We start from the raw sequence: 13,459 nt of genomic DNA on the forward strand, positions 1-13,459 counted from the left end.
AAGCTTCAAATATTACGTTCCAAAAACATTTCATGTAAAACATCAAACCTTATGTCTAAAACAATAAAGAAGCTAATAGTTTTTACAGTTTTAGTTTGCATTCAAAACGATATGCTGAACAGGAGAGTTTCTTCATCAGAAATTAGCTCATTTTGTATAAGTTGAAGGAAAAAAAAAATAAACAACCGGCGTGATCATAGACAAAACCAATGCTATAAATGAGAGACGGATCAGAAGTTTCTTATCAATCTTATTGAATAATAATAAGCATGCATGAAATTTATAACAAGCGTAAATATATTTAGATGTTTTGCAATTCTGCATAGATCATGATGATCTGAGTCATTACTTTTCCACAAAGAACAAACGAAATATATATATCTAAATATACTCATTATGGAACTACATTATGAGCGTGTGAAAAATTTCTACTCCGAATATATGTTTATTATTATATTCGTGTTGCATGTGTAAACTAAAATTCTGAGAACTGTTTAGTGGAAAACTACGTTAACGACGTAGATATTAAATATTCAGATACTATGCGATACAGACTTCAGTATATTTGTTATATATATATTTGATTCAATTATAATCTGACATAATTGTTTGGAAGTTTTAAAATCTTTTTAGTTTTCATTTAATGTCAAAATAATTGTTTTCTGTATGTTAGGAACTTAATACCTTTTTAGAAAATACTTTAACCTTGAGTGTTCGTTTTATTTAACACCCGGTGTTGACTTAGATTCTGACCTTTATTCAATATTAGTAACAACCATGTAATTAAGTTGAATTTTTATTTTACAATTATTGGTTGTTGTCGAGCGTATGATGGAACTTCGTGATTTAAGATGTAAAAAATGTTTTTATTTTTTCATGAGAGTAAAATGATTAGTTTTCGTCAGGGTCATGCTGAGCGTACGTGACATTAATACGATCACATGACCCGATTTCGCAACTTGGTGATTTTCGAAACTGCGTTAATTATAGAATAAGATATAACCTTTACTTTGGAGAAATAATCTCAGTTGGGCTATTACACTGGAAAGTGACTGTTTTGCCGTTTGAAGCTATTTCAAATGATTCGGATTCAAAAGTATTATTCCTTTTTCCTGGAAAATATGTGTGCTCTTGTGAGATTCTTGAACAAAGAGCTCTTATATAAAAATATATTCCGATTTCCAAAACCGGAGTGATATTTCTTGTTTCTACAAGGAACTGTAGACTTCAACACGAGATGTTACAGCTTACGTCATCGCCTTCCATCTTGGATTCTTCGTCGGTATTCATACTTTTAAATCATTAGAAAATTTTGTTATTAGGACTTCTAAAATTGTATTCTTGGAGCATTCTTGGATTACATTTGGATTTGATTCTTAAAACCGTAAGTTTATAATTTTGAATTTTTACTGAATTTTTCCAGAGAAATAAATTATATTTTGAACCTTTTGTTTCCATTTGTTCTTGTGTTACTGTTTATTAGAGCCTAAGCACATAACATAAAACATTAAACGATCTAAGAGAGAAAGAACAACACTTTGCATTAAATTGTGCTCCTACAAGTGACAGGTATGCGATTTACTAGAGGACATCATTTAGCTATTTCCTCTCGATTTATTAATGTGGAATTACCACTCGTACATGTATTGCAATTGTGACCGGTATATCCTTTGGGTATGTACTCGAGTATCCATTCACCTGTTCAACACAAGATTTCCCGTTCTGACCATGAGACCTGGCACATTCATCGATGTCTTAAATTGCAAATTCATGCTTTTGTAATACGGATCGTTTCCAAAAGTTTCATGCAGATACTGGTTGTAATTATTGCATTAGATTTTAACGTTATTTGTGAGAAAATAGCCAAATTAACACGAACCTTGGTTTGGGAGACAGTGCCACAATGCGCAGAAAAACCTAATTGTAATCCTTCATACAATAATAAAGAAAATATCCCAAGTTCAACTAAATATGATACAATAATCATAAATAAATATAATTACTGTATTCACGCTAAGCTCAGACAAATATAAAGCAAATGCCAGGGCGATTTCTGGAAAGCTATTAATAGCATTTAAAAAAAAACAAACATAATAGCTCAAGCAATACACTTGGTACGCTATATTGCTTCTCTAAATATTATGATGAGGACATTTATAAAGACATGCATATTTACATCAACTGTCTGGGTTAAGACATGAACAATGATCGTACCAAAATGAATTCATCGATAAAAATTAAAAGTATTAAAGGACACTCATTGAGTGCGTTTATAAACAAATACATCGAATATCAATAACTCTTTCTGAAATTTAATACTTGTGACTGGTTTTATCTCAAACTCATGGTTTGAAGGTATGTTAAGGCCAGTTTATAAGCAATGAGGAGATCTATCTAACTCGAAATGTACTGACCGATTAATATATTTAGTTGTTTTAGCAACTTGTTTACCGCCACACTCAACTCAGGGATTGAACTTTATATCTACCATCACAGAATATTAACAGACAGCCAAGCTGTATTTCCCGATGGGTGCTCCACAATTGACCATGCACTTCAATACATATATGTTCATACGTCTTGAAGCACAAAACAAAAATCTGTGTTGCTCCTTTATTGAATTAAGCAAAGCTTAGATTTGGATAGACGGGCGGGTCTTTGGAGTAAATTATCGAAGTATATTAAACATAGCACGTTGTTTATAATTAGTATCAATGTACACACAAATTGAAGTTTTTATCGTAATAAGAATAATTAATGAGTGCCCGCTTTTAGAGAAAAAGAAGTAGATACATATGTCGAAACAATTGCTGAATATCACGAGTCCTTATCTCTTATGACGTTTTCCTAATGCAAGGAAAATTGAAACGCTATTTATGATTGTTGCAAACTGACAAATTTGCAAAAGTATCAAGACAGACATATTCCAAATGCTTTATTTCTACGAGGTCAATCTCAAGGTTATGCATGAAAGCAGTATAGTTGTTCTGTCTAATAAATCACAGCTGTTTTAATATGGAGAATTGTTAACTATTCATGTCGAATGGTTATATATCACTCATGGGTGATTCAGCCAATTGCATCCCAATTAAAATGTTAAAGTACACAAGAGCCTATCAGAGTTTTTTATTATCAGGTACTTTTTTTTCTTGATAAGTCTTCTTCAGATGAAAGTGTTTTTATTCAGTGAATAGAGTGTGGCCTTGTTAATGTTTCTCTCCACTGTTTAAATTAGTCATCACATTTAGCGTCAGGAGCCATGAGAGTCTGAGTCGCGCGATCTTTACCCATTGAGTGCTTTCATTTATGAATAAACTAAAACAGATATTACTTGAACATGAACTCTTGTTTCCAGCTGTTCCTACAAGAACAAATCAAATATACCATGACATTGAAATCTTAAATTCCACACCATTGAAGCAACACTCATACAAGTTGAACCCTCTTAGTCAGTGATGTTATAAGAAAGAAATTGTATAATTGCCGGAAAATATTTTTTTTGGAGCCGAGTAAACGTGCCTGGAGTTCGCCGTTCATACTTGTTCCGAAACCAGATAATACTTTCCGCATGTGCAGCTATTATAGAAAGGTAAACAATGTGAATAACAAAGATTCATTTCCATTACCACGAATCGATGGCTGCATTGATACAATTAGAAATGCAAAGTATATCACCAACTTTGAATTTCTGAAAGATTTTGAGCAAATTCCACTGATGGCAGGTACAAAGGAAATTTTGGTATTCGTGACTCTAGATGGACTTTTTCAATATAAAGTGATGCCGTTTGGGAAGAAGGGTTCGCCTAGTACTTTTCAACTTTTAATGAACATGATTTTATCTGGTCTAGATAATTGTGATGCTTAAATCGATTATGGCATCACCTACAACGATGCGTTCACTTGATGAATACAAGATCCACCGTTTTGATAAGAAGAAATGGAAGATTCATCGACGTCTGAAAACATTAGTTCTGATGTGTTTCATATAACCGACTCGTCAACAGACATTATCGCCGTTTTTGTCGTGACTGTACGTTTTAATCGTATTGTTAATTGTTCCCTCACTATACGTCTGTTTTACGACTGATATGTATTGACGATGAGCCATATATATTTTATATGTACTGTTTGAAATGTAAATCGATTACGAACTATTAAATGCATGCAAGGTGTTCAATTAATATTTTCTTATTCTACACACATGTTGGTTTGACTACTTTACTGAACATCAACATCTATGTGTATGTTATGCTTTTGGAAACTTTGTCATATATTATACTTTATTTTACTACGAGCAGCATGTAGCAAGTTTTCATACTGCTTTTCTTCCAGGAGACTACTGTCAACCTATCAGATCACCAAACACACATCTAGGATGTATAATTCTGTTCTGCATTGCCACGTTCGTGGCATGGGCTTGATTTTGTCCTATTAGATACGTATGAAATTGAAATATTTAGTTGATTTAACTTGATGCCAGATAAGATATGCACTGAATATACACGCTAGTTTGCATTTAATAAGTAAACAAAGTTGTAGCTAATTTTACATCGACTGTGTAATGTATGATGTGTATTCAATTTGCATCTTTCGATGGTCTGACTTATTCATTACATTATGTGGGTTATGCGAAATGTATTATGCAGCTGACTTTGTTCATGATATGCTGTTGGTTATGTAAGATTTGATTTTGTAGATGACTAAGTCGAAAATTACGTTCGTTGTGTAATTGACCAAAATCATGTATTTGTTTCTAATTATGTCAAGAGTTAATACATAGGTAATATTTTCACTATGACTTTGGGTACGATCATTATCATCAGAATTAATCACATTTGTCTTGGCCAGCGTCCAGCATTTCATCCTGTCAGAAACGTAATTCTATTCAATAATGCAATGATGATCTGTAAATGTTTCACAGCACGTTCATTTTAAGCAAGATTTTTAAAACATTACTATACCATTATTGACTTTCAATTTGGCTTCTATATTTAATATCGCAAAATTTAAAAAGAGCACATTCAATACGAGCTGATTGTGTAACCAACGTAGTTTCTAGCTTACTTGTTTCACACACTGGACCATTAAATCCCAAAGGACATGTGCATGAAAACCCGTTCACCTGATCGACACAAGAACCACCGTTTAGACATGGGGAACTAGAACACTCATCGATGTCTGAAAATAGGAGATGTGTCCTTTTAAATATAAATAATTTAAATGTCAATTATGGATACTTTATTTTAATCTTTAAGAGATTTATATAATTAAATTTTGTTTCATCAAATATGTATTCACCTTTTAAGTACATTTTCGCCACTTCGTCTTTCAACCCTTCGTATAGTTTTGCTGAGTTCAAATTTTGCCGTTTTTGATACAAAATTACCCAATGCTTTCTACATTCACGAAGGTAATAACTACTCTTCTGGTAAGACATCTGGCTCACAATATTATGCTTTAAAACAAGAGAAAACATCAATTGCTTTTTTAAAAAAATATGTGTTATATTATATAAGACTGGTGATGATAACAACGTTTTATCTAACTTATTGTAATACAGACAGGACCCATATATCCATTAGGGGATGTACTCTGAATGTCGTTGACCTGATCAGCACAAAATCACCGTTTCTACACCGTGAACTAGACGGCAACTCGGTCCGAAAACATAAGTCAGGCACACTTTCTCTAAATATATCGTTTCCAGAGCTTTTGAAAGCTGTTCATCACGCGAATGTAGTTCGTGTTTTACAAATTAACGCTATCAGCCGAAATAACCGTTGATGCCAATTAGAAGATGGTCCTTTTAGATTATGAATGTGTTATGTCTCTAATAAACGCCAATTAATGAAATATAAACTAAAAGGATGTATTTATAATTTAATAATATTTACTTGAAAGAGTTTGATGTTTTATTTATTTAGATGGTGTTATTGCTTTCTGAACATCTGTTTCGAAATTTAAACTCAGATCTTCATTTTCCCGAAAACTTCCAGTGTCTTTTCAATTTCGCGGTCACTAGCATCTGATTGGAAAACAAATATCCCCATTACTTCGAATATGCAATTTTAGAGAGTTTCATTGCCAGTCGGGATAAACAGGCATCTGTCCAAGAAGTTCAACATAAAATTGGCAAGAAACGAATTAAGTAAATCATTGTATTTTAGAACAATAGTATGAGCCCTTTTCATCAACGTTCCTAATAATTTAATTGAGTTTTACGTACTTTTGTGTAATTGTATACCACTGCTGAATGTAATGTGGATAATTCAAAATAATGCCTTATAATTAATATATAATTTACTTGTAATCCAAGAGAATTATTACTGTGAAATTTAAAACAACAGTGTTTATTGACATTATATAAGGTATTAATTAATTAATTTTTAAAAAAATGTCTAGACTGAAAATATTCTAGCATAAATATAATCAGAATTTAAGCTTATGTGTGGTAAAATCAATCATTATTACTAATTATGAAACTTATCGTCTATTGCATGAAAGCATTGGGTACTCATATTAAGTAATTCATAACCGATTAATATTGCTCCGGATATGTAATTAGGTATTTATTACCGGTTCTCGCAATATGTAAACAATTATTTGTATTGCAATTATTGGCTTTATCACTCTTAAATGGAGAGAAGATTTTTTCATCCTAGGAACAATACACCAAGAGAGCAAGTCTCGTTTATTCTTCTTATATAGTACCAATCTTACAAATTAAACCATAAACGGTATTATGACAGGTCATTTTTCCGCCTTTGGTTATTGCAACACAGACAACTGAGAGAAAGTTCTGTATTTAAAAAAATGTTATATAAAAAAGTTTCATAAATTTATTCAGAAAAAATAACATTAATTCATTACAATTTCGCATTAGTTGGTGTTACAGCAAATCGTTTCCAATGTCGCAGTATCTGGTGTTAAAAATAAACTATATTGCCATAGAAAAAAATTGATACATTCATTGATATATATATATATATATATATATATATATATATATATATATATATATATATATATATATATATATCTTAACTTGTCATGGCCACGTATAAAGACGATGGGAGCTTTTTCTTATGATTATATCTGAAGAAACTTGCGGATATGGTGTCGCAACTCCCCTCCCAAATTAACCTCATTATGTTCAAAGCAAATACACTGCTATTTATTAAGATAGTTGGAAAATGTACTAAAATGAAATACTGCACAAATCTTCTTTCATACCATTCTAACACAGATAAACACGATTGGTCACTGACCTGTTCCACAGCAACTGTAGTTATATCCTGGGCCACATCTACATCCTAATCCGGTTGCATAAGTACCATCATTATGGCAAAGGCCAAAACAAATCTTATAGTCAAATGTAAACTGTTCAGTTACATTATATTCAGCACGACAGTCCTTCCATGCTCCATTAACTGTCGGACAGCAAAGACTTCGCCATCTATTTTGGGTACCTTCACCGCAGGTTACACTACAGCTACTCCACACTTGCCACAATCCCCATTCACCTACTCTGATATTACCTTGACATCCTCCACAAATACTTTCCACACATAAAATTAGAATAAGAGGATAAATAAGTAAACAATTCATGTTCAATCCTCTACAAGGTGTTAACAACTTTTGAAATGCTTAGAAATATTATATCTCAGATACACTCGAAAAATTTTGGCACGAGAACAACTTTACAGGGACTCGAGAGTTTCCGTTTTAGCTGATATATTCTAGGCAAATGTAATTTACGTTTGGATGATGCCTATTTATATATGTTCGTGTTTAATTAATCCACTTAAATCCTGAATTTACAAACCCTGGGGTTAACTTGTTTAATTATCTTACCTATTGCTCTATGTCAATCCGTGCTCATACAACTTCAGGTACGAGTATGGCAAAATGTTTGCCCTATCCATTGTGTACATAAGCTTAATCTTTCAATAAAGTAACACGGAGTTTGTCATGTTTGTGCTGCTGTGTTGTTTTCTGCTTTAACTACTACATAGTTACTAATAATCGCACTAAGTAGTCAAAACATGGCACTTGGCACAGAACGGGAACTCCATATCAGTCCAGATATTGTTAAAGATATTTGTCTGTACTGCCAGACACTGCGATGAAGATTTAGTGAGGACAATAATAAATAGAAATCTAGATGCAAAAGTCAATTTATTAGGTAGAAGAATGAACAATATTGCGTCGTCGAAATTAATTACTTATCTGAAATATTTTATGTGCCCATGCAATTTGAAATGAATATACAGTGATCACATTCTTATAGGTTTATATCAGCTTTTGGCAGGTTTAGGGTACAAAATGATAAATTGTTACCTTCCTTTAATATTCATTAAAGAAACATTATGCAGAAAAGAATCGTTTATTAACTTGTATGTTTTAATAAATATTCTTAACTGCATTGAGTCATGGCCTTTATACAATAAGAATCAAGATTTTAAACTTTGATGTAAAAATTAAAAAATAGAAGTCATTCCGAGTTCAATTTACACATACTTGTAAAGCACAATGCAACCTATTGTCTCTTATTTATAATGGCATTAATAAAACAAACTCTGTATCATATTTAAGTCTGTTGCACAAACCTGAACGTTAGTAGAGAAACAACACAATACTATGGTGTTGTAAGAAGTTGATAATATCATTAAACTAAAAAGCTGGAATTGAAGAAAATTTTATTGTTATTGATCATGTTTTTGCCTGCTTACCTTTTGATTGATTGATTTCGTAATTACATTTTTTTAAAAATCTTCAAATTTACGTAGGTATAATAAAATATATTACAATTGTATGATAAACCTTTTGTTTTTAACCTATATCGATGTATTCGGCCACACATTGCATATCCCGAACATGTCACATAATACAGTTCCATAAAATAGCTAACCTGATGATTATTTCTCTCAGATATCAGAATGAACGATACACTTATTAATATAGAGAAGTAATTTAGTATTTTTTTTGAAAATATAATAATATTCTCTGAATCAGTCTGAAACCTGAGGTAATATTGTTGCAAGACATGCCAAGACATGACGAAAAGTAGAGTTTTCCAGCACAGTAGCAGGTGTGAAACTAATTATCTGCATTTGCACCAAAATATGCAAAACAAAATGTGATATACTTAAAAACACGAGTGTATTACAATCCAGAAGATAATCAGGACGCCAAAACGAAATTAGTAGAATTACAGTTCCGACTGGAACATCAAGAAGAAATATTCTAAAGACACGGCAGAAGAAGACTCCTTGTCTCTGGCTACCATTTCCGTGACATTACCTTGACGGGAAAAACTATCAATCAAAATTGTAACCTCGAAATCAGAAGAGGAAGGAAACCTTATCATTCATCGCCTCAGAACTCTGTGACAAAGCGTACTTGATGAAGGAGTACATCAATCGGTTTACAGTTGCTTAGAAAGGTTCAATATCCTTTGGCCTTTGTTATTATTCCTGGTGTTTACAAGTTTGAAGCGTTACTTATTATTGACACCTTGATGTACTGCGGTTCCATTACTCGCCAATGCATACATTTAATATCATTCTTAATTTTGGAAGCATGTTAGGAACCAATTTCACTCTACGTTTTTGGATTTGTTTTGAAGGATGCAATTTGCTACCTGTTTTTGTTTTACTTGGATTTTAACATTTTTTTAATTAGATGTTTGAGTGGCATTAGGCCTACATGACCGATATTTCTCGATTGTTTTGTGGAATTTTACGTTTGAAACTTTACTTCAACTTTGAACCGTTCATAAATTGTTTATGCTGAGGTGTCATCACACTGAAATATAAGGCTAGTTTCTGTTCATATGTGCCGGTAAAAGCTAATAGTTACATATATGCATATCATCCATTGTTGCAATTCTTGGTATTTATTTTTTAGGAACTTAGGATTTAATTAGCACAATATAGTTTAGTCAAGTTTCTACGTTCTCTTCAGTGTTAGAAATTCATATGTATCTTATGTTTACATTTATTGGAAAAATCCACCTTACCCGGTCAATGTGAAATTTGTCGTTTCTACATTATGTGTGTGTGTGTGTGATTTTGATTTTTAACGAAGCTTTAAGATATCGCTATGATATCTGCAGTGTTGAAGTTTATAGTGATTTCTAGCACTGGGGTATCACACCGAAGACATGTACAATGATGTCTGACCAAGTCACATTATCCTAACACCAAACCGACCATTCCTAACACTAACCCTTTACTGATGAGTGCCTAGTGAGGCAGCTGTTATTATCTATTTAGACGTTTTTGGTATGACTCGGCCGGGGTTCGAACCCGCTACCTTCCGCAACCGAGGCGGACGCTCTAACCATTAGGCCGCCTGAGTAGTTTCTATATCATGAACATTACTTTTAATTGGCACCATATATCACATGTGTACAGATGCCATTGAAAGCCAATGTATACGTGCATCATCTGAGTAAATTTGGCACACCTTATATCTACTCACTTGTTTATAAATATACAATAAATAGTATATGGGGAAAACTTGTGCGCAAATCATTGCCACATTATGTAAATTGTAGTAGCTTCAGTAAGTTAAATAGATGGCTTATGGACAAGATAAACGCAAAATTAGTGTTTGTGTCAAAATTGTAATCTCTAATTTCAGAGTTTACAGTTTTCTGTATTTTAAAGGATTTATTAGGATCACAATATTTGTTTTTAATAATGAAAGCATTTGTAAATATATAGCGTTTACGTCTTAGTAATTCTTACGTTTGTGTCGTCATCTTGATAAATGGATCCATAAATCTCAAAAGCGAACTTGATGAGTGGGGATCATACCAGAATACACTTAAAGTAATGTTGTATCCTCTTGCATTATAAGACGCCGGGCGTGATTGGGAAAATCCCTGCTTAAATAACCCTAGTTCCGTGCTTACAAGCTCTTCAGGGCACTTTATTCTTAGATGGGTGGGAGTTGGTCCACACATTCGTCTTGGGTAGTCAGGTCTAGGGAAAAGGAGATATGGGGCTCAGCAAGGAAATCCAAGCACCGGCCGAAATGTTGAAAAAGCTGAAACGCCAGGCGTCCTGAGGTCATTTCATGCCCAGTAATTTAATCGTGCTAGAGTCTATTGCCAGTTTTATATAAGCCCGATTCTTAATTAGATTCATGATATAAAATGTACATGTAATGTACACTTTCTTGCTAAAATTCCAGATTAAATGCGTAGGAAAAACTTCTTGGTAGTTCAGACAGATTATTCAGATCACGAACTGCTACGGCCTACGTTTCCGGGTTTTTAACGATCTTCACGTTAAGTATTTCACCGAGAAGATTAAATAATTTCATTGTCTTGATATAATCTAAAGCGGGTCGTAATCCAACATCCTAAATTCGGTTTATTCTATCTTTTCCTTTTCGTCTACCCCATTCCATAGTCTTATCATCTTCTGATTGTTGATCTTCATTTCCTCTGGCAGAAGATGTTTTCGCACTGGTTTCGGCTTCGGCTGTCTCCTCGGGCTCAAAAAGCAATTGTAACAATCTGCCGTAATGTTGTTGGGGTAGGTATGGTGGAAGTTCCCTTCAATTCGTCAGTTGAACTTCGGGTATCTGGTCCTGCTTAGCGACTGTTATTGATTGAATGGGTGGAGAGCGGTCACTAACGCTGGAGAGTGCGTGTTATTTGCCCTTGAACGGTTGAGGTAACACCTCAGGTAGCAGGGTTAAATTCCGTTGAAGTTAGTCTTTAATGATGAGTCTTTCTTGTAATCGAATGGTGCGATGACGTCGCCGAGCATCAAGCAATCGTAATCATGGTGCGGTTGGATCGGTTAGTTTTTCACTCCTTGAAATCGGAGTACATAGTTGGTCATCAGTGCCTGGAATGGGAATGTGCAGTCATAAAACTGCTGTCCCAGAGTACTGACGCCATTTACCAGTTTCTTGGTTTCCTCAAATTATTCGTAGATTTTTTTACTCAGGCCTCCATCATAGTAGTTATGTTTCTTTTTGTACATTTAACACTGTTCTTTGGGCCTCAGGATATCCTATAGCTTCCTCTCGGTCGTTGAGTAAATAGGTTAAGCCCCAAGTTTCCATTGGTTCAAATATATCATTAGCTCGTTGGTGCACAGCTTGCTTTGGTTTTGGCTATTTCGTTTTGTTATTGGTATTATCAAATAGCCAGTTGGTTGGTAGAGGCAGCTGGAAGTTCTGTATCAAGGGTGGTAATGGAAGAAAGTGCTGGAAAGGCATGTATATGAGTGACTGTACTTGTCTTTGTGTCTTGGTAGTCGTCATTGGGTGGTGTTGTTGTTGTTGCTGATGATGTTATTGATTTTGATCCTATTTTGGCTCCTGATGTGAGCTCATTGGCAGCAGATGTAGTATTCGTTATGTTTATTTTTGACTGCCTCAGTTGGTCTGATACAGCCGATGTTACCACCGATGTTGCTGTTGTTGATGTTGTTGAAAGTGTGAAACTACCCGCTAGTGATGCTTTAGATGATGTTATATTCCTTGGCGTTGCCATTATTTTTAGCATATTTGTGTCCTTTATTGCGAGCGCACTAATTTATATGCATCAAACTCTGACGCGATGGAAGGCATCCATGTCGTTTCTATAACGCAATTGCAGTCTAGACCAGGAGGTATGTAGAGATGTTCAATAATTTGTATTCACAAAAAGAATGTATTCCAATGCAAGTCAACAATTCAACTTATTGTCCAAATAATATTTACAAGGTATACAACGTATTTGATTCAAACTCAGCTTTCACTTATCAAGGGCATTTTGTCATGGATGCACACTACGTGTCCTAGCTAACATAAAAATACAACTATAATATTCACAAGACCATCATTTCCACGTTATCAATGTTTCGATCATACCTTCCATCGAAATAATAAGTAACCAAAAGTAATGAAGGATATACAATACCACATATATTAAGACAATAAAAGCATTGTGTACCCCACACCATCGAACCTCACATTATCTAACATGTCGTCGAAGAACGTCCGATGTATTTGACTCATGTCCTATACGATCCAGTAGACTTTGCAAGGATTGCCTTTCAAACAACAAACGATTTTCCATGACTTTCTAAAGGAAGCCCTAGGCCGATTGACACTGTTTGCAACACCACACAATGTGTTGGGGTGGATATTCGATTAAATTGCTTAGTGTTCGATTAAAGTCAGTTTTTCCTTCGTCCAGCAATCCATATGTTAAAGAGATGGTAAAGATAGAGATACCAATACGTCAATGATATTGTGCGCTAAGGAAAATGAGGTACAAGAAGATGATGTAGCCATTGCAAGTGTGTTCAAAAGTTTGAATCTTGCATAGACAAAACAATATATTTTATAAGTTTCATTGCACGTTCTAGCAGTGCTCAATGAGTTGAAACCTGTTATGGAATACAAGAACACAGAAGAGCCAAATGGTTAAGTACGTGTAAAACGTTAA

General features: G+C 33.9%; 1 protein-coding gene across 1 annotated transcript in view; it reads right to left on the bottom strand.

Annotated features, from left to right (window-relative positions):
* Positions 1 to 13,459, bottom strand: part of LOC149775122 (uncharacterized) — a 96,358-nt gene that overhangs the window by 35,007 nt on the left and 47,892 nt on the right. The window contains exons 9-10 of the mRNA XM_089944353.1: positions 7,269 to 7,646; positions 5,065 to 5,178 (exon numbers count right to left, since the gene is read on the bottom strand). Of these exons, the coding sequence (XP_089800479.1) occupies positions 5,065 to 5,178; positions 7,269 to 7,646 (492 nt within the window). The remainder of the gene's footprint in view (positions 1 to 5,064; positions 5,179 to 7,268; positions 7,647 to 13,459) is intronic.

Source organism: Sinohyriopsis cumingii, chromosome 19, assembly GCF_028554795.1.
Source record: "Sinohyriopsis cumingii isolate HCF-2022 chromosome 19, ASM2855479v2, whole genome shotgun sequence".
Classification (NCBI taxonomy): Eukaryota; Metazoa; Mollusca; class Bivalvia; order Unionida; family Unionidae; genus Sinohyriopsis; species Sinohyriopsis cumingii.